The 21,999-nt window shown below is 43.7% G+C and overlaps 1 protein-coding gene across 5 annotated transcripts in view; it reads left to right on the top strand.

Moving 5' to 3' along the window:
- The window catches only part of Dmrt99b (doublesex-Mab related 99B), a 37,655-nt gene extending 17,392 nt beyond the window's left edge, over positions 1-20,263 (top strand). For 2 of the 5 annotated variants that reach the window (XM_076817149.1, XM_076817164.1), the window contains exons 3-6: positions 12,924-13,046; positions 14,184-14,458; positions 15,540-15,846; positions 17,284-20,263. In XM_076817149.1, the coding sequence (XP_076673264.1) occupies positions 12,924-13,046; positions 14,184-14,458; positions 15,540-15,846; positions 17,284-17,609 (1,031 nt within the window). In that variant the 3' untranslated portion in view covers positions 17,610-20,263. Of the gene's footprint in view, positions 1-12,923; positions 13,047-14,183; positions 14,459-15,518; positions 15,847-17,283 lie in introns of all 5 variants that reach the window. The other 3 variants (XM_076817139.1, XM_076817156.1, XM_076817166.1) reach the window with 2 other exon arrangements.
- The last annotated feature ends 1,736 nt before the right edge of the window (positions 20,264-21,999 follow it).

Genomic DNA, 21,999 nt, shown 5'->3' with positions numbered 1-21,999 from the left:
AAGTATCCTAAAACGAAACCAACATCCACGTCTGAAGATATTTAAGGGGTCATTCTCTACTTTGAATCGCCGAAAAATTAAGCTATTTTTAAAGATATTTTTCTCAGTAAATGCAACATATAATGAAATAAATCTTTTGGGTATTTAGTAAGCTACTCTTATATTATAAAAAATAATTTAAAAAGAATTTTTGTTTAATTTGTTTTAAATGTTTTTTTAAGGTGTCAATACGGCAGCTGAAAAATAGTATGTTCTTGGCACAGGTGATTTCCCGGCTCAGGCTTATCCGAGACAAAAAATTCCCAAAAGGAAGTATTCTCGGGTGTTTCATGAAAAAAATCTCGGTTATTTCTCGACAAAAATTGTTAATTGAGCTAGTGGCTATAGATGCACTCATACAGATTAAGGGGAGGTTCCGGTCTAGACCCCAAAAAAATAGGTGATCTTTAGGAATTAATTACTGGAAAACTACTACATATAATTTAATAGGACTTTTTGCATTGTATTAAGGATGTCTTAGATTATAGAAATATGTTTTTTGTTGTGTAATTAATCATTACAGACGGCACTGCGGAGTCGTTAAAGTCAAGGCGTCAAAAAATTGATCCAAATCGGTGGGCGCTGTATCTCCAAAAGTTATTATCGGATTCGACTGAAACCTTTTTTATTTTGAAGATTATTCTTCTGTCTAGGAGGGAAACCAGAAACAAATTACAAAAGTGACATTTTTTTTTAAATAACGACACTTCAAGTTTGAAATCACATTTTCCCTATATTTTTCGTCCTTTCAACGCCTTTAAAAATTATAAAGTTTCACTATTTTGTAATTTTGTCTAGTTTCCCCACTAGACAGAAGAATAATCTTCAAAATAAAAAAGGTTTCAGTCGAATCGGATAATAACTTTTGGAGATACAGGTTCCACCGTTTTGAGAACAACTGTTTCGAGAAAAACGCGTCTAAAGTTTTACGCGAGTGCCGAGTGGCCGGGTGTTACCTATGCATTTGCCGCTACTCAAATGCCTATAACTAATCTTAAAATGGAATTTTACGATTTTCAACAACTCCTTTTAAACACGCATTCCTAAAAGGTTGAACATTCGAAAAATTAAATAAAAAAAAAATCGACTTTTAGACCGGAACCTCTCCTTAAGAATCTTTTGTAATTTTTTGTTTCGGATAAGCCTGAGCCGGGAAATTACCTACGCCGTGAACATACTTTTTTTTAGGTGCCATACTGACACTGTAGAAAAGCAATTAAAACAAATTGCAAAAATTCTTTTTAATTTTTTTTGTATGATATAAGAGTAGCTTAATAAATACCAAAAAGATTTGTTTCATTATATGTTGTATTTACTACGAAGAAAATCTTTACAAATAGCTTAATTCTTCAACCGATCAAAGTAGAATGACCCCCTAAATGGCGTCCCGTGCCTCAAACGTTCCCCAAGCTCCTGAACTTTTCGAATTTCGAGTTTCCACTCTTCCCAGTTCTCAACCCGAACAGGTATACCCACCTCCCTCTTCCCGCTCCTCCCTTTCCCAATTCACCTTTGCATCTCAACCCATCCGAGTCTCTTCCCCGTTCCCCAGCCCCCATTTTCCTAACCACCACTCCTCGCGCAAACCTCCCTTTCTTTCCATTCTCAGCGCGACCCACCCCAAGTCCCCAGTCGATTCCCTCTGTCCCACCACCGAACCTCCCCCCCCAGTCCTCACGCTCTCAATATTTGCTTTTCTTCGCGCGAGCCAGCCAACCGCGCGACGATTTTCCCGCGTGATTTTTTCGCGCGACGCGGCACAGACCACCCGAGCGATCGCCGCTATTTTCCGGGCGTATCGATACGTGATAATGAGAGCCCTTTTCACCCGTCGCCTCGCCCCGTCGTTCTTCTTCTTCTTCTCCTTTCGGGGTGTTGGCGGCCGTGCGAAAGAGCTCGCAGGGGGTGCGGGCCGGCGGTCGCGCGCGGCCTCGTAACTGGAATATCTCGCGCTGCCGGCCTCCGCAGGCCGCTTTTCAACGGCGTCGCATCAGATTAATTAATCCTACGGCGAACGGGCCTGGAATGCTTTCCGCGGCGCGGACCGAACGGCAGGGGCGAGAAAAGAAATGAGGGTGGTGCGTTTCACCGCCACCGGAGGCCCGGTAATGCTGCGGCTCGACTGAGGCACCGGGAATATCGTTGTGAGGGGGTGGAAAAGGGGCGAATCACGTGGAACGTGTGATAGGATTGATAGGAGATTCGAATATTTCAGTGTGAGGATTGTTAGTGACCTCTCGAGGGATGATAGCTTCTTCTAGAAATGTCTCAAATATTTTAAAGGGTAGGACAGAAGCTAGTTAGGGATGAAAATGATTACTATCTCGTGGAGTGAGTGACAGGTTTGAATCGCTTCGAATATTTACTCTTGATACGACTACTTTGAATTGATTGTGAGACCATTAAAGGAGTAGTGTAGATCGGGGGCGGTAGTAACACTGACTTTGAAATACGATTACGCAAAAACTGTTACAGTTACAGCGAAAGTTTTTACAGGAAAATGTTACTTATTTGACACTTATTGGACTACAACAGTTCGCTATATGACAAGTAATATCCAAGTTATTAATAAAAAATGAGAAGCGTGTAAAGTGTTACAACCGCCCCTGACCCCGGGTGGGTTGTAACCAGGGCTTGAATAGGTTTCGAAAATAACTGTTTCACACTGTTATATAAAGGTTTTGACTGAAAGAGTTATGAAGAACCTTTATTCGGAATAACCGTTATAAAGAACCTAAATATCAGACTATATAAGTATAAGTTACGGTTCCTATATAGCTCTATAACTTTTATTCTTTAGGTTCTATAACTTTTATTTTTTAGGTTCGTCGCAAAATCATTTTCGGAACGTTGCAGGACCACATTTTTGTAATATTGCTGCAACATTGCAAAAATACGCACCTGCAATATTGCGAAGGCGTACATAGGACTGAACCTGCAACGTCTCTGTAATGTTACGGTACAACATTGCAATCTTGCACCGCATCATTGCAGAGACGTTGCTGCAATGTTATGGTGCTGTGTGGGTTAATGGACTTGTGTTTTAAATACCTATCGTGACATTATCAGAAATGGACACTAAATAAAATTGTCCCTTTTATATCTACCCTCCCCTACCTATGTATTAAATTTGAATTAGAATAGTAACAGATACGAATGAGCTTCCACATTTGCGCATTTCTCTTCAGAATCTTCTTGAGCATACCACTAACAGCCATTCATCTGAAACAACCTGATTTCTTCAATGCCATTCTGCTCCTACCTGAAGCTCTATCTGTACCTATCAGAAATCTTTGAAGGTAGAGAGAACACACGAGGATTTCACTCAAAGTTTTTAACACCACCGGGCACTCGCAATTTTTCTTACCATCTGCCAAGTGTTTTCTCTGCGCGAGTCCTCGGTGTTTGCACAGCTCGGGGCCCCGCGATCCTCACGCTCGTCTTCGCGACGTGGCTCGCTGAAACGCGGAGAAAGGACGTCGCCGTTCGCTCGCTCGTGGAAGTCGCGAGCAGACGGTTTATTTTACGATCCAGGCGAACAATAGGAAATGATAATTCATAGTGGGCGCCTTCCGCGACCCTCGTACTACCCCCGGGGGTGTGAAAGGCGAGAGGACGCGGAGTCCGTGGTACCGTGGGGTGATATGGGTAACCGACGCTGCTGGTGATAACTGTAACGCCTCGAAGGGTTATTTATTGCGCGAGTTTCGTCGCTGACCCTTGCAACCCCTTTTATTCTTTCTGCTCTCGATGGAACATAGAAGAATGCTGTGTCATCGCTTCCGCCCCTTCCTCCCTCCTTACCCCTTTTCGACACGATACCACGATTTTGGGGGAAAATGGGCACCGAATTCGATTCGGATGGTAAGGAGCGTGGAAATTCGGCGGGGCGTTTGGGGGCTGCTTTGTTCGATATTCTAGAAATTATTCCTGCGAGTTGAGGTTGGTGGGGGGTGAGAATAGAATTAATAGCGAGCATAACTGAAAAGTGAAAAGGATGTTAATGGAAGGATGTTATTGGAAATATCTGATAGGAGAATTCAGTCGCGGTGAAAGAGAGCAAAACAACCATGCTCAAGTAAATGTTATAAGATCAAATCCAACCCATTTAATTTTAACTTTTGAAAAACATCAACTTCAAAGCACTAGTACGCTTATCAACTAGGAAAATGAGGCCTCCTCACTCGAAAGAGATACGCAACGTAAATTTGTATTTTTAATTTTTTAATTTTCTAAATTGTTTACCACCTCGCCACTTTCAACTTCTAGACCCCGGTTCCTGCATCAATCCTAAGAAATATCAACCACGAAAAACTAAGACAGCCATAATACCTATGCTTAAATAAATACCAAAAAAAAAATACCCAACCAATTCAAAGTTAACTTCCAAAATTGGCTGCCGTCGACAAAATTACCCCAATTTCTAGAATCTAGATTAATCAGTTCTTCCATCGATTATAAAAAATATCAGCTTGGAAAAACTGAGCTCACCATGCTCAAATAAAAACCCCTAAAAAATACCGAGCTAATTTAAAATGGATTGCCAAAATCACCTTTCAGTTCGCAGTCCCCAGGATCGCAGAAGGTGCTGTAAGCGACGGTGCCAATAAGAAAATGTTGTATCGAGGAAGGAGCGGTGGTCGCGCGCGGAGCGACGTCGCTGGCGGCTCTGGCCTAAGCCTAATTTATAGGGATGTTTCGTGTCCTCCACAGTTGCCCTGCAGCCTGTGTCCTATTACTCCTATTCTCTATTATGCGGCGCCGCCGTAGGCCGGAAGCCACCGATATCTATATGCCATTCTAAATTATTCGGCATTGTCCTCGCATGATTCCATTGTCCGCGTCTGTCTCCACCGTACGGTGATACGCCGCGCGCCGCGGGTTAGGGCGTAGACCTACAACAACGCGACGTACCCCGTGCACACGCTCCAGCCCGCGTGTATCTGCTTCGAGTGGCGTCTTGTCATCGGTCAAGAGTGCCTCCCCGGACTTGCATGTACGCCTGGGGACGTCCAATTAATCGCGCCCGTCCTAGAAGAATCTGTCATGCGTACAAGCTGCCCCGATTATTGTCCACTATCGCTTCAGTGCTGGTGAATACGGTGCACCGAAGTCGGACAATAGGTAGGAAATAGTGGACTCTATAACTGTGAGCTCTGTGTGACTTCGTTTTAGAGTTGCGGAGGGTTTCGTGGCTCAGGATTTGCAGGAATTGCTTTTATAAAATTTCATGAAGCGTGGGTATATGGAGCAGTAGTGGAGTGACTACTGCGCACGCGGAAGGAAAAGATGATCTACGGTGGCAGTGTTTGTGGGAGTAGCGATGTTTTGAGGTTTGATAGGATATCTAGTACGGAGGTGTATTTATTATAAATTGAATTGAAAATTCTATGCTCCGCTGTTTTAGAATTTGCCGATTAGATTTTGTTTAATTTGGAATTTACCTATTAGATTTTCCCCGAATTAGAATTGTCCTATTACATTTTCACTAATTCAGAATTCTCCTATTAGATTTTTCCAGAATTAAAATTCTCCTATTAGATTTTCCCCGAATTAAAATTCTCCTATTAGATTTCCTCCGAATTAGAATTCTCCTATTACATTTCCTCTAATTCAGAATTCTCCTATTAGATTTTCCATGAATTAAAATTCTTCTTTTAAATTTCCCCTAATTTAGAATTCTTCTATTAGATTTTCCCTGAATTAGAATTCTCCTATTAGATTTTCCCCGAATTAGAATTCTCCTATTACATTTCCTCTAATTCAGATTTCTCCTATTAGATTTGCCCCGAATTAGAATAATCCTATTAGATTTCCCCCGAATTAGAATTCTCCTATTACATTTTCTCTAATTCAGTATTCTCCTATTAGATTTTCCCAGAATTAAAATTCCCCTGTTAGATTTTCCCCGAATTAGAATTCTTCTCTTACATTTCCATTACTTCAGAATTCTCCTATTAGATTTTCCCCGAATTAGAATTCTTCTTTTAAATTTCCCCTAATTTAGAATTCTTCTATTACATTTTCCCTGAATTAGAATTCTCCTGTTAAATTTCCCCCGAATTAGAATTCCTTTGTTAAATTTCCCCTAATTTAAACTTCTCCTATTAGATTTCCCCTGAATTAGAATTCTCCTATTAGATTTCCCCAGGATTAGAATTCTCCTACTACATTTCCTCTAATTCAGAATTCTCCTGTTACATTTTCCCCGAATTAGAATTCTCCTATTAGATTTCCCCTAATTTAGAATTCTTTTATTAGATTTCCCCTAATTCGGAAATCTCCTATTACAATCCCCTAATTCGGAAATCTCCTGTTACATTTCCCCCAATTACACATAGTAACCTCCCGCGAGTACTCTACCCAATTTCTACCTCCACCTCCATTTCAAGAAAACTTCTCATCCTAAATAAATTCCGAGCGCCTCAGAAACGAAACAAAAACCGAGCGGTGCGTTGTTTTCACCTTCTATTCTCCCCCCACCTCGCCTTCAGGTGTTCCATAATGCATACAATTTCAAGCGCGGGGTCTCCATTGACGCTCGAACTCGTAATAAATCCTCTAGCGTTACAGAGGGTGGGCGCCCGGGTTCCTCGGCGTCGGAACGAGTTTTATTAACTTCCACGCTCGTCTCAAAGCACAGCCCCGGGATACGTTACACCTTGGAGACCGTGGACGGGACCGGGAGGCGAAGTTAGATATCTGGTTCGCGTCGTGTGTGCCCGACGACAGAGGAGAGATTACAATAAATCGCACGCACCCTTCTCGAAATACAAGACACGAGCGCCGATACCGTGCGAGGGGTGGTTCGCACGGGGAAAAATCGGGCAAAGATCGCGATACTGTGTCCCCTATTGTGCTACCGTCGCGTCCGCGCGTTTCAGGAGGCGTGACCTGCCACAATGGTCTCCGTTTTCACACCTTTTTCCACCGCCTATTGATTAGAAAGGTACGCTGTTTTCTTTCTCAAAGATGCGCTGAATGGACGGATAATCCGTTCCGGTTTGGCAAACTGTTGGCGAACGAAACTCCTGAAACGTGGGTCCTGTGCGAGAATTACAGCATTCTTACCTTTCAAAGTACTTTTATCATCTATTTTTATTATTTATTTGTTTAATGACACTTTGCGAGAACCTGGTGTTGTATCTTTTTGCAAATTAAACCTAGTGGCTAGAGATTTAATACTGGGTTTCTTGTTTATGACAGAAGATTATTTATCTACCTATTAATTTGCGTGATTTAATATTCTTCAGATCCTTACTTCATTTTATCTTTACATCCCAACTATTTTTATTAAAATCGAAATTAAGTTTCATGTTCAATTCCCAGTTACACCACGATTTTATTACACACCTTTTAATAAAAAGGTATGTAACATTCCTTCATAAATAAGCTCCCAGCTCTCAAAGTACAATAACTCCAATGATATTACTACTAATATTCCAACTGCGACAGAATCTTAACCACCTACTTTTTGTCTCCAAAATCAATTCTAAACTGTTTCTACTTCATCCACGACAAACCGTGCAGCATAACGGTGCGAATTAATATCTCTCGCAATCGTGGAGCCCAGAGCGCCCTCCCAACGTGGATGACGCGGTATTCGAAGTGTTGATGCGGATCGACAGAGGCACCAGCTCAGCGGAAAGGAATGCAATATCTGGTGGCTGGCGTTAATGTAGCCGCTGGATGCGACGGCCAGAAAATTCCCGTCGCGACGCGAAAGCGGTTGCCCCTGCGCGTGCTGGTATCACGAGCAGGCTTCCAGCCCCCTGCCCCCTCAGTCGTCTAGATTATGAGACAGTTATTAAAATATCGTTCTTCCCGCTGACCCTCCGCCTCGAACTCACCCTCGACGCGCACCCGCAACAGGGGGGCGGGCGACGCTGTTGGCGTCCCCTGGGCATCCTTTGCGCGATCCTTGAGGAACTGCACGCTTACTAAATACGTCCTTGGAGCGCAGGCAGGCCTCCTGGGTGGGCTGGAATTTTGGTGGAAAAAGGGACGAATTGATTACACCTTCCGATACAGGGTGTTTCTAAAATGTGAACGTACAGTGGTGGGTAAAAGGAAGTTTAGGGGATTTCCCTAGTTCGACGCTCTGAATGTAAGGCAAATTTTGGGGATTTTTTTACTAGAAAAGTATTGAGTATTTCAAATCTAAACTTTGTACGTTTGTTAATTGACATTCGAAGAAGGTGCTCAAATTATTTTAAGTAGTAATGATAATTTTGTTCAAAGTTACAGTGGTGGTAGTAAGAGGGAGTTTGAAAAAAATGATTATTGCTGGCGAACACTATTCTGGCTGTCGTAGTCATCTGACATAAAAAACGCTAAGTTTTTCTCAATCTATGCGAGGCTGGTTATCGTATCAAGTAGTTTGAAGTGTGATAATAAAACATCCGAAGGAAAAAAAGATGGGACTTTGCTTGGAGTCTTCAGTAGACAGACTATAAGAAAACCCAAAGACTTTGTTAAGGAAAATATGGGGCAAGTACAAAATTGTTATTTTTATGATCTAAAAGACTATAAATATATGTTCTAGATATAACTATTATAGATAACATATAATAAAAATATGCGTACATATTTTTAAGGGTAGAATTCTTTCTAATAGAAGTATCTCAGTTTCCTTACCGTACACAATTTAAACATTCTTTCAACCACTACAGGTATATTTTACTGCTAAAAAACAGTCTTTACCGTCTTCACCGCGTAAACCTTTCAGGGATGAAATCCAAACACATACCACATACCACATGCGGGAGACTCATAGTTGCATCTGTTGTCTGTACTCATACAACGCCCATAGGCGTTTCCCGATCTGGACGACCGCGCACGTAGCTTCGCCGAGATTCCTCAAATTAAATCGGAGTTCACTATTACCAAACAGTCGAGCCCACTGTATTCATCGAATTAAGGTATTGCCAAGTAGTCCACGGAGGCCCAAAGGCGGTCAGCCTCTCGGCGCTCTTCAAATTTCCTTCGACGGTCGTTACCAGCCCGCTCGAAACTTGTATTTCTGCGGGGACGATTGGGTTCAAGTGAAACGGAAAACTGCGACTCGGCTCGTTTATTTCTTGCACGGCGATCGTTACCAGCCCTCGTTACCAGGACCGTGGTGCTGAAAAGTTATTGGAACCCGGGAACCACCATCGACGATTTTTCACCAAAGAACTCCCGTCTCCCCATCGATTTTTGCCCGAGAAAAATTCCCACGTCTACTTCTCCCCCAGAGAAGTTACTTTTGGTGGGATTTTGAAAAATTTCACCTATTCGGTAAAAATACTCGTGAAATGGGCTAAGCAAATATTTTCAAACTCTCCGTGCCGCGAGACTAGGAGAAACGACGGAGGCTTGAAAACATTTAAAGGCAACCGCGACTGTGATTGACTTTCGAAGAAGCCGCGTGCTTAAATTGCTCTTTACATACAACTCGATTGCGCTACACGGGTTCTTACTTCTTTTCGTGTATCTTGTTCAACGTGCCTCGACGAGGGCGGGGAGGAGGGGGACAGTTTGAGGAGCGTGGAGGGTAAACGAGGATTTAATGTAAAGGAAATGTATGCGCGCTTTAATGTATCTCTCGCAATGTAGTTTCTCTAACTTGTGTTCTAGCCGATCAAAGTTCTCGGTTTAAACTGGCAATGAGATTCACTTACCTTGAAAGCAGCTGCTAATGGAAATCACCGGGAAAAAGTTTCTGGGAGATTTGGTTCTTTATTTTGTTAGCTAACAAGGGAAAAATATTTGACACGTGTTCGGCCTTTTGCCCAGACACCTAATAGTGTACGAGATATTTAGCAATGAAGACAGTGGACCGTTTACCGGCCAGTAAGCTACTTTGTGTATAAATTATAAATAATCTCTGTGCAAGTTTAACGTAAGAAAGTGAGTATGAAATCATTTATCATGGAATGTAATTTTATGTATAAACTAGCAAAATACCTCCGCGGTTCGCTTCAGGCTTAAGGGGTCATGCTCAGTCACGAGGCCGAAAAAGGGTGGTCTTTGGAAATTTTTTACTCAAAAGCTATAACACATTTCTCAAAAAATCTTTTTTCCTTTTAAGGATTGTATCTAGTACCGTGCATCGTAATTTTTTTATTTAAAAATATTTAGGAATAACTAAGTTATTGTCCATCACTCGAAGGTTCTCTAAAAGTCGAAGAATTTACTTATTATATTATATTATCTAGTATTTGAACGAAGGATTTTTCGAAATATTGATTTGGGAAAAAATGGCTGATGTTTGAAGTAAAGGTTTCAATTTTTATCATAAATCGTGCCTGATTTTCGGCAATTAAAAGAAAACTAAGCATGGGATAAAAAAATCCTTCGTTCAAATACTAGATAATATAATATAATAAATAAATTCTTTTGAATTTTTTATTTTAGATGGTCGACTTTCGAGCAGCAGTGGTCACCGGAGAAGCCTTTTTTTTAGAGAACCTTCGAGTAATGCACAATAACTTAGTTATTGATAAATATTTTTAAATAAAAAAAATACGATGCACAGTACTAAATACAATCCTTAAAAGGAAAAAAGATTTTTTGAGAAATGTGTTACAGCTTTTGAGTAAAAAATTTCCAAAGACCACCCTTTTCTTCGGCCTCCTGACTGAGCATGACCCCTTAAGGTATAACCCCTTACGAGATATTAAGACTCCATGAAAACACATTTCACCCTTTTTCACCACCCCCTAGGGTGTCGATTAAGTGGGAAAATCCTGAAATTGGTTTTTAGGCATTTATGTGGATAATCTTGCGAAGTAAAAACCCAGTTGACATCTAATCGGGGCTTAGAGATTTTGAGGAATCCGTGAAAATACATTTCACCCCTTTTCACCCCCTTGGGGATGGAATTTCAAAATTCCTGTCTTATCCAGTAACTAACTTGGCTAACGGGGCTTATGATGTGTAAATACATGTGTATGCGGCCAGGAATAATTGAGATGAAAAGACATCGGCGAAAAGTTGAGTCGTAGTATCTACTAACCTCGAGCCTGACCCTTGTTGTTTACGTTTCACCCGATCGAGGTACCACGGGTCTCACACGATGTTGTATGCCAAGGAGTTAATATCCACGAGTAATTCGATCCTGTTCCTCCGTGCACCTCGGCGTCCACAGTAACATCCGCTGCGAGATTCACAAAACCGCCCGGCTCGCTCCCGACCTCCCCATTCACCCACCCCCGACGCCTGGAGTAGCCATTCGATCGGCGGTAGAAGAGCCACCCGGCTTCTCCTCTCGAGGTTGTTAGAAATAATTGCGGGAGAGGCCGCGCGCACGCACACTCGGAGTAATACCACCCCCGGTGCACGAGGGTGCCGTTATAACGTGCGTAGGCGTATGCACGTGCCCCGGGGTCCATTCAGCCCTCGGCAATGCGTGAAAGAATCCGCGAGGAGCGGCGGGACGGGGTTGCGTTTCAGCCGTTGAAAGTCCGCTTCGGCTGACCGCTCGTTAAAAAGTTTAACCGGCCATTTATTAGCGGAACAGCGAGAAAGAGAGGGGAGAGAGGGGCGGTGCGAGATGAATGCAGAGGAAATGTAGCCTTCAACCCTCGCGGTTTGCACAGCCCCCCCGTCATCCAGCGTTTCGCCTCTCCCTCCTTGCCCGCGGGACTTAATTCTTGACGCGCACGCTTCCGATAACAAGGTCGCCTCGAGTGCCTCTCCGCGGATAGGGGTGGTCCCCGGTTCAATCCTGAGCAACTGTATTACAAGTGTTGTCGGTGTTTAAGTTAATTGCTGGCGGCTGTTGCTTCCCGCCGCGCTGCTCAGCCCTCTGGCCGACGTTTAGCTGGGTGGAGGCTTGGAATGGCGTTTCAAAGGGAGGCTGGTGGTGTTTGTTTTTTTTTAGACGGTGGGTGGATGGTAATTGCGTGAGGTTAAAGTGTTACTGTTCGATGTACAGGGTGGTTTGACATTGATGCGCAGGGTCGCATTTATTGACTTGACGCGTAGAATGGGAGAGACTATGGGCTGTCTCGTTTGATGTGGCAACAGTGGAATGAGTGGAGGGGATAGCGATCACCTTCTTTCGAGACGCTACTGTAGGATGTGGAGAAGTTACAGCGAGGTGCTGACCGGATGAATGATTTTTGGCGGCCTTTATATTTAATTATATATAATCATTTTGAAATATAATTTTTGACAGTGAGTGAAATCTTTGGTAGATATTTGTTGAATAATAAAAGCCTTTTGTATTGTAAAATATTTATTAATCGTGTGGGTGATTTAAAAGCAATTTAAAAGTTTTACTTTTTTATTAATTTTTATTGATTTTAATTTTCTCTTCGTACCAGTCTTGACGCTCCCAGATTTGCTGCTCTGGGTAGTTGTCCTGCTTGCGCCGCCCAGCTGTAATATGAGTCCATTTTGACCCATAATTTCAATTACCTTTAAACTTACATTCTCATCTTGTTATTATTTAAAGTCCTCGTCTTTTCCAAGAAGTGACGCCAGTAACAAATATATAACACGTGCAGAGAGTTCGATATCGAGGGTGGGTCGAAATGGACCCGGTGCCCGCCTAGGCGAGGGTGAACAACCGTCCGCGTAACCGTATCCGCACGGTCCGCACTATTTACCGTAATGGCTTTGTGCCGATTCCACAAACGGTCCAAACGAGAGTATAGTAGGTACCTATATACTTGAGCGCGCCCCATGCGCGAACGGTAAATACCGCGGGTCGCCGGCGCAATAAAAGATGCACAACGTTTTTTCAAGGGTGTCAAGGATCCCGTAAGAGTGAGTCCGGCGTGCGTCGTAGAACAATACAAAAGTGTTTGTCGGCCGGCGAATTTCATGGGCATTGTGCGTATTAATGCGTGCTTTTTCTTCCCCATTGCGAACGATACGCCCTGTTTTTGTTCCAGGGACAAAGAGGTCGAGAATCTCTGAGAGCACTACGGGAACAATGCTCTCGACGAGCGACACCGGTAACGAAGACGACCGTGACTCTGACTCCGGCGGAGAACTTCTTGCTGACCGTCCATTGGGTAAGGCACCCTTCTGCGTCAGAGCCCCGTTCACCCGTGCCGCTGAATGCATTCTGATTTTGAGAGGAGCTGGCGCACGATTGGAGAAACACATTTTTAACGAAATTTCGCCGAGCGTTGCTGGGATGTTGCTAGGGAGTTGGTGGAGGGTTTGCAGATGCATTGTAGTGTTTAAATATTGTGAGAATGCAGGGATGACGGTAGGGTGGTTTTAAGAAAGATTGGGTTGGACAGAATCTTGGTTTTTGAGATGAAGATGGTCTAGGAGATATACTAGTTTTATATTGCGGGGCTGTGGTACTTTGGTGCTTGGTACTTGGAGGCTGAATACTTAGAAATTTGAATATTTAGGTACTTTTGGTAGGCGGATACTTAGATAGTTGGATACTCAGGTACTTAGGCATCAATACATTTAGATTTTAGATACTCAGACTCTTCTACGCCTGGACACTCAGGTACTCTTGTAACAGCACGAGCACTCAGGTACTTCATTCCATAGGTACCTGGATACTGAAGTCGCATGGACTCACACCTGCTCAAGTACTCAGATTTTTCGTGCAGTTAGGTACTCTGGTATTTAAACACTAACATCTTTAGGTATACAGGCACTCGGATACTTCCATACCAGCCTGTCTACATACTTACATACTCAAGTACTTCAGTACTCAAACTTAAACAATCTTCAGTACTCGATAGATAAGTCACCCAGACACATGTTCCCAAGTACCTTCTCAGGAAGCAGAATTACCCCGTTTTTCTCATGTTTGTGGTCAAACGTGTACCAAACATTGCCATTTTACGTTATTTGCCTTCTTAAAGGCTGATGCGATAGTGATTGATATAACCAATAAGCATAACTTTGGTTTTTCGATTTCATACAATCCTACGTCGAGTTCTACTGTCTACCGTTTACGCCTCTTTTGTTGCAGCAGTGCACTGAGCGCCACGTAAAATTCTAACCATTATAGAAAAATGAAAAAAAAAGTGTTTTTATATCCTTGAAGAACGAATAGAGAAAGACCATAAAGCTATTTTTTGAGCGTTTTGACCGGACGGTCCCCTTAATACTCAGGTATCCCGGTACCTAAGTACTCCAGTCTTCCTTTCCTAATAGAAATCTCACCGTTTATGCGACAGGAGTGCCAACGTCGGTCGGCATGTCGGAGAACGAGACATCGAGGAAGCGAACCAGTAGTTTGAACGACTCAGAGGAAGGGAGCCCCGAGCCGGGTTCCCAGAGTCCGACGCACACGCCGCCACTGACGCCAGCCCTGACCCCGCAAAGGGAGGACACCCCGGCGCCAGAGAATCTCAGCCTCCGCAAAAGTGGAAGCCCGCAGCAAACGCAGCACACCCTCCAACCAGTGGACCTGGTGCAACCCAGACCCAGTCCACCGTTACCCTCGCTGGCGGTGAGTCCCCATCCCACGACCGCCTCTGCTGTCTTCCCAAGTAATTCAAGACCGATCGCCGGGCCCAGTCCCAGCCTAATTGCCGGACGTTTATAAACGGTTTGGGGCCCGAAAGTCTTGAATTACTGAAACATCTGTTAGGATCTGGGCAGGAAGATGCATCGGCTAGCTGTTTTGTAACAGTAGATTATATTCGAGCAACAGTTTCTTGCGGTAAAGTAGCGTTCAATAGAGCTTTTAACTGAAAACTAGGTCCACTTGTCTTGGGGAATATGCAGGGTGTTTCGTGCCCAATGGTACAAGAAGAAGAATGGTGATTTTGAATGAAAGAAGTGAACATGGGCGTCCACAGAGGTTAAGGGAGGCAGTTACCCTCCTGGCTTGAGAAACAATCGTTTAAGAACTAATCTTTATAAAGTTTATACTGGAAAAATGAATACTTTTAAATTCTTAACTAAATTGGCGCCACAAAATTGTTCAATGTTTCTCAAAGTTGCCACTCTGCCTTAGAAAAAAGTCTGCGGGCGCCCGTGTGAGTGAAAAATATAAAATAAAATGTTGGCATAACTCGCTTCATTTTCGAGAAAAGGTCAGTGCGCCGTTCAGGGGCCTGAAACTCGAAGCTGTACTTCGGTGCAGGTACTTGTACGCGGTCGAAATTCAAAGTCAATTTTCTTGAAAACGAAGCAAGTTACGGCGAAATTTTATTCCATATTTCTCACTTACCTTTCATGTGATGTCACCACTTTTTCGCTTGTACCAGCGGATACAAAACAGCCTGTACATTATCGACCCATAATTAAAAGGAGACTTATCATCCATTGTCCCTATTTAATTCATCTATGACAGTTGCAACTTTCATTGTACGGATGAGAATTGACAAATACATCTCTTTATCATTATCCACATGCCCCCAAAGTGCTGCCTTAATCAGCCACCATAGCGTAGCTAAAGGGTGCCATCTAATAAGAAAGATCCACGTTGGAGATAGCAGAAGTTGACCAACCACGAATGAATATTAGCAACTGGAGAACGAGACTCATCGTTCGTTGAAAGACAGAACTCGTTCCTCCTGTTGCAGGCTGCAGCGACGGCGGTGCACTTTCCCCCGTACGCGCCCCTGTACGGGCCAGCGGCCAGCTCCCTGTACTGCTCTCCGGCCCTGTATCAGCACCAGCACCACCACCACATGCCGGAGCCCCGCGAGATCCAGATGCAGATGCAGATGCAGAACATCCAGCAGACCTGCGGCCTGCAGTTGCAGCAGCAGCAGCAGCAGCAACAACAGCAACAGCAGCAACAGCAACGCTCCCCGGTGGACGTTCTTCTGCGCGTGTTCCCGGGAAGGCGTCGCGCGGACGTGGAGGCTCTGCTGCACCGGTGCAAAGGTAGGTGGTGCAATCCGATATACGGTAGCCTATTATTCGCGACCGGGCAAGAACTTGATATACCCGTTGGCCAGCTCCTTTTCAGATGATTCGGGCACGGCGCTTCCCTAAATCGCTATCGTGTTTCAACGTTAACCCGCGAAGTGGGAGCGCGACCCTTTCGAGGGTGGGGGTCGTGGCACGGTTTTCGGTTAAAGGGACCGTCAGGGATTCGGGTCGAGCTTGAAACGTGGATCGTTGCGTGATCCAAGGGGATGCTAGAGTTTAGATGTTGGGAAGAAGTGGGATTTCGTATTCGGGGTTCGTAGATTAGTGGGGTGGGTTTTTGGGTGTTAGAAAGAGCAGTGGAACTAAATTGAATTGGAATTTCCTTAAGTTTGGGGGTGATCGCTGGTCTCTGGTGTGAGTAAAGTTGACGGGTGAAGGTTCTGAGGAAGAGGCTCCATGAGCAAGAAGCTTGCGAACTGTCTTTGGGTTGTACATAGTTATCTAAGGGGGTAGTCTCGTCTGGAAGGCCAATTTCTTGCCTTTAGAGGCGATGCACAAAAAAACTACACAGTTTTCACCGATGAGCATTATCCACGCGTATTTATTAACATTTCATTTAGTTGTAAAAACAATTTCAGCCATATATAATAATAATTAATGGAGATATGAGTCTTTTTTGCAAAAAAAAAGTTGCCTCATGGTACACACGATTCCGGCTGTTCCGCTGGTCCAAAACGAAAAAACCAAAAGGATTCTTAATGAGTAAGAGTGTGGCTATAGCGGGTAGCAGATTTATGAAAATAAATTAAAAACTCACAAAATGGCGGGACGTTGAATTTAAAACTCATCTTTTCCGTGTTTGTTTCGTCTTTAAACGGCATTAAACTTGTGGTAAAAACTATTTCGCCTTGATTTTGCTACCAGCTAAGATTACATGCTAACTGAAGGTGTACGAAAAAGATGGAGCCGATTGGTCCACTAGAAGTTGAGATATCGTGTGTACCGTCATGAAAAGCACCGTTTTGAGAAAAACCCCTATCTTCATTAATTGTTATTATATATAACTGAATTTTTTTTACAACTTACTGTAATGTTAGTAAATAAGTGTGGATAATGCTTATCGGTAAAAATTGCGTAGTTATTTTGTGGATCCACCCTAAAGAGAATAGAGGTTCTCGTCGCTCTAGATGAGAATACCTCCTTAAGGGCATCTGGCAGCCTAAGCCTGTGTTTACACTAGAATCGCTTACGTTAATTGTTAGAAGTTCATGAGAAAAGGCAGGGGGATCTTTTACGCTTTACAGCTTTGCCACTTTCTTATTGCTCAGCCACCTCAGCTTTGCTCGCGACACCTATATCTATAACCTACCCCTCGACTGCAGTCCCCCTATCTCGCGACACTGTACATATAGTCGTGATGAGAACGAAAGCACGGTGTCTGTGTCACAGGCGACGTGGTCTCCGCCATGGAGGTGCTGGTCTGCGAGGACAGTCTGCAGCCAAAGTCCGCGTTCTCGCCTCTGGCGGGCGCGCTGGCGTCGGCCGCGGCCGCCTCCGCCTCGGTCTCGGCCGCGTACGCGACCCGCGCCGCGTACTGCACCACACCCATCCCCTCGACCAGACACAGGTTCCTGGCGGCGCCTTACGCCGGCACCGGCTACCTGCCTACGGTGATCAAGCCGCCCAATCAGAGCCTGCACGCGAACGGGACAGGCGACGCCTATCGGGAGACCAGTCCCGACGACGCCAGCGACAAGACCAGCTACTCCGAGTGACCTGACGACGGGCAGGCCGCCACCTGGTCTTACCTGCAATAGAGCCCGCGGGGAACGACGGGCCGGGAGAGGAGGAGACTTCGATCGGGGCGACGCTCAACTACCCTGGGGCGCCCTGGAACGCGTGGAGAAGGACGTTCCGGCCTTGGAGAGGGTTTCGAGGCCACATTTCGGTTGGTTCTGAGGTTTCCGAGAGAAGTAGCGCGGCGGAGTTACGGGACAAGGGACTTCGACGAGATAGGGTGCCCTGGAACGTGTGGAGAAGAATGTTCAGACCCTGAAGAAGGGGGCTTCAAGGTCGCGACGTGAGCGAAAACTGTAGGTTTTTGAGAGGAGGGACTTCGATCGTTGTGACGGTGCTATGATAAAACCTTAGAGGTTTCGTAAGGAGTGGTAGAACGCATGGGGAAGATGCTGGGTGGCCTTAAAGAGAATTCCGGGGTCGCGATGTGGACTGGTTCTGAGGTTTCTGAGTAGCATTGGCGCGATGATAGTATGGTGAAGAATGGACTGTGAGGAGCAGGCTGAGGATTCTGGAGTTGGGTGGAGTCCGTGAGGAAGACTTCAAGGTCACCATGTTCTGGGATGTTTCTGTGTTCCTGTGGAAGTGTTGAGATCAATTGTAATGTAAGATTTGGGATCTGCTAAGGAAATCCTGAAGATATGCTCAAGGTCACTGTGGCATGGGGTGCTTCCAACCACACAGTACAAGATTTAAACTAACCTTGAAAAGAACTTGGAGCAAAATCAACAGAAGAAATAATGACTTACAAGGGAGAGATGTGGAATTCTAAAGTTTCAAATCGATAAATATTACCAGAATTTACTGTCCCTAAGGATTCTCTAAATAGTTCGAAGCAAGAAGAAGCACGAGTCAATCTCACCCATCAAAAACTGACAAACTATGAACGAAAAATATTACAAGAATAGCAAAGAATAATACCATCAGCCTGTGATCAACAATAAGCCCACTCTAGTCCCAAGCAATCTTCGATTATCATCCTTGCGTACCTCCAACCCCCACATACCTCCCAAATAAAAGACACTCTACGAATCACCCCTACGCGTCGTCCTCGACGAAGAAGAAATCGAAGTCCTCCAAAGGCCAAAGCCTAGCAAACGAAAAGACAATGCATCAAACTTTGCAGCGCGGCCCGCAAAAAGGTTGCGCCACGTATCTGATCTCCCTAGATTCTTCCCAACGCGGGTACTTCTAGCGCGCCTGCGCCACCGGAAGACTTACGCATGCGCGGGGCTCGCGACGAGCTTGCGCACTCGGCGCAGAACGCCTGATCGCGTGGCCAGTAGTAGGCCAGATGTCGCTATCACGGTGCCCTGCCTCTATTACGGTGTCGTTATACTTAAAGAAGCCGTACAAAAAAACTCGCATAAATAAATAACGAAAGAATTTATTTTAATTAAGTTAAACGATCAATGTATCTGTTACAGACGAAAAGTTTGCATTTTTAAACAATTAAAGCGAACTAAAAAATTTTTCAAAAATGCAGATGAAGATTTCGGAACAGGTACACAAGTGAATAAATTGATAATTATTATTATTAGCACTTATGTAAAGTGTTATCATAAAAGCTTCTAATTTTATAAAAAAAAAAATAGCAGAATGAGCACTTTTGAAACGTTTTCGTATTTTTTAAAGTGAAGCCAGTAATAGGGGCAGGAATTTAACGCTTGTCCGTATTAAGGTGCCCTCTCGTGCTCCCTCTGTAACTGCTAAACCTAACCTTATTTTTCTTTCTCAGAAAGAAACGGAACGCTAGGTATTCTAGGGAACACTATTAAAGAAAGGCACCGTAATTAGGGGCCCCTAATTCGGACAACGCATTTATTTTCATCAACAACAGGTATTTTCCTTTCTATTAAGAAAATATGAAAAATTAACATTATTAACCCGAGAAAAATGCCTTAATAAAGGGAGAAGTTGAATGAACCACTACAAATTTTCACCAAGCAAAATTAAAGTCAGAGAAGTCAGTAATTAATTCGTTCGCGAGCAAGTCGGCGCCAAAGCACCGCAATAGCCACATCTACCCTACTCGCCGCAGATACACTTCGTACTAACCTGTTTCTTCCAGTTCAGCGTTTCCGCGGACGTGCGCGCAAAGGGGACGAACGAAGCGCGTATTTAAAAAGGACGAAGTCGCGCGCCGCTTTGAGAGAAAGGAGAACGACAAGCGGCAGCCTCGTTGTAACGATATACCTTTATACATGTGTAGATAAAGCGACCGGTATTATTAAGAAGTATGTGTGTAGGTAACGTTCGACAAAATATATCAGAGAATAAAGGAAAAACGACAAAAAAAGGAGGAGCAACGGATCTGTAAATAAGGGTGAATCGCTTTAGCTAATCCACCAGTCGCATTAATCGAAAAGCTGTCACGATTAGAGAGGTGTGAAAGTGTGCGAGAGAGAGAGAAAGAGAGAATCGTGGTCGGTGGACGCGCGGGCCCGGATGATCGCGCGCTGTCCAGCCAGGAGCGTGTGCATATAGCGATGATTATACATAAGTGTTTGCCTGTAAGTATAATGGCTCTGAGATGTTTAGATTTTGCGGCGGGACGCGTCGTTCTTTGTAGTTACCATATGTTATTCGAAAGAAATGTATAGACGGAATATAAGAACAATAAATAAGATATTGATACTCCATACGTTGCGTTAGGCGAATTTGTTTAAATATCACACCTGCGTCGTCCCTTCCGTGGTCTTTCGATTTTGTTGTGGCAATGGGAATGGATTCGAGTGGAGGATTTAGGTTGCACGAATGATGCTATTTTAACTCCTTCGGTGTTTCTTCTTTTCGATGTTGAAGATTTGGGGGAAAGTAGTTTATTTAAGTTTTTGGGGACTCGGATGATTTTTTCTTTATTAGTTCTTTATTGATAGGGGCACAGTCGCGACTCGTTTGTGGTTCTTTCTCTGCTAGTTGATGGATGTCGTAAGTCAGGGGTGCCCAGGGAGCCGTTTTTAGCGCCTAACTGCGAGCAACCCGCCTGTCCCGTTGCTAAGATTGGAATCGGTGAGGCGAACTGCAATAGCGTACGTGCATTTGGTGTGACTTGAACCCAGCTATGTATACTTACGCTACAAGCCTACGAGCACGCACGTACATTACTGCAGTTCTCCTCACCGATTCTAATCTTAGCAGCGGGACAGGCGGGTTGCTCGCTGCTAGGCGCTAAAAACGGCTCCCTGGGCATGCCTGTCGTGAGTGAATGTGGAAATAGATGTTGAGTCGAAAATGGTAAAGATTGGATGAACTTGAGTGGGAGCTAGCAAAGTAGAATGAAAGATTGAGGAAAGAATTGCAGAGAAAAGTTGTAAGGGAATGTAAGATGAGGTTTTTATCAGATGAATCGAAGAGGAATCCTTAGCAGAGATCCTTTCTGCGTAGGGGAGGTCGGGGTAAAGTATGCCGAGTAAAGTTTGAAGTCGAATAACATTTTTCCCTTTCGATAAAAATGTGTGGAAATAGATTTATAATATAATTTAAACATTACTATTGATAAATGACGAATAGCGATACTTAAAATAAACTTAGAGTATTTTCTCTAATTCAACTTGAAAAGAAGAAGCGAAAACGACCACTTTACCCTATGTACAGTGGCGTGCAAAAGTATTCGGCTACCCTTTAAAATCGCATAACTTTTTTTAAATTAATCCAAATGACTTGAGTTTTTTTGAGAAGCTTTGACGTGAATTTCGAAAATTTCTAAATGAGCTTTGTTTCACATAAAAATGATGATGTTTTAGGATATTGCGCACATCACTCGCGCCTTTTTTCTTTGCAGCTCAGTTTACCCCGGTCACTTTACCCCGAATATGTACTCAGTGGAAAATTAATTATTCAATAATGTTAGGATTAATGTTTTCTCAAACGCGTGTACATGTATGTTTGCTACTTGTTTTAAACACTCAGAAAAAAATTGAAGTTAAAATACCACACTTACGATTCATTTATCCAAAAAGCTAAATTGAAAAGAAAACCAATCGGAAGTCTCTAAAAATTAATTTTTTAAATGAATTTACATTTTTCGATATCTGAATGTGCATAATTATTATTCTTATATTAATTTATTCTCATCTATGACATCACGCAAATTTGTAAATATATTCTATTGCTAAAGAATAAATTAAGAAAGATCATTTTACCCCGAGGCTCGCTTTACCCCGTTTTCTCCCCTATCTCAACAGTGAAGCTCCCCCAAAAGGATACCTACTTCCAAGCTTGCCCCCACGGAACACACTCGTCCACCGCCTCTCACTCCATCACCACCCCCAAAGATTACAAAATCCACTACCCCCAAGTGAAAACCACCTATATTCCAGTCGCCCTTGGAACCACAAAAATCCTAACCAAGACCAGCCTCGGATC

This window comes from Andrena cerasifolii, chromosome 1, assembly GCF_050908995.1.
Source record: "Andrena cerasifolii isolate SP2316 chromosome 1, iyAndCera1_principal, whole genome shotgun sequence".
In the NCBI taxonomy this organism is placed as follows: Eukaryota; Metazoa; Arthropoda; class Insecta; order Hymenoptera; family Andrenidae; genus Andrena; species Andrena cerasifolii.
Note: the sequence above shows the minus strand (reverse complement) of the source record. Positions and strands in the feature narration are given on the sequence as shown.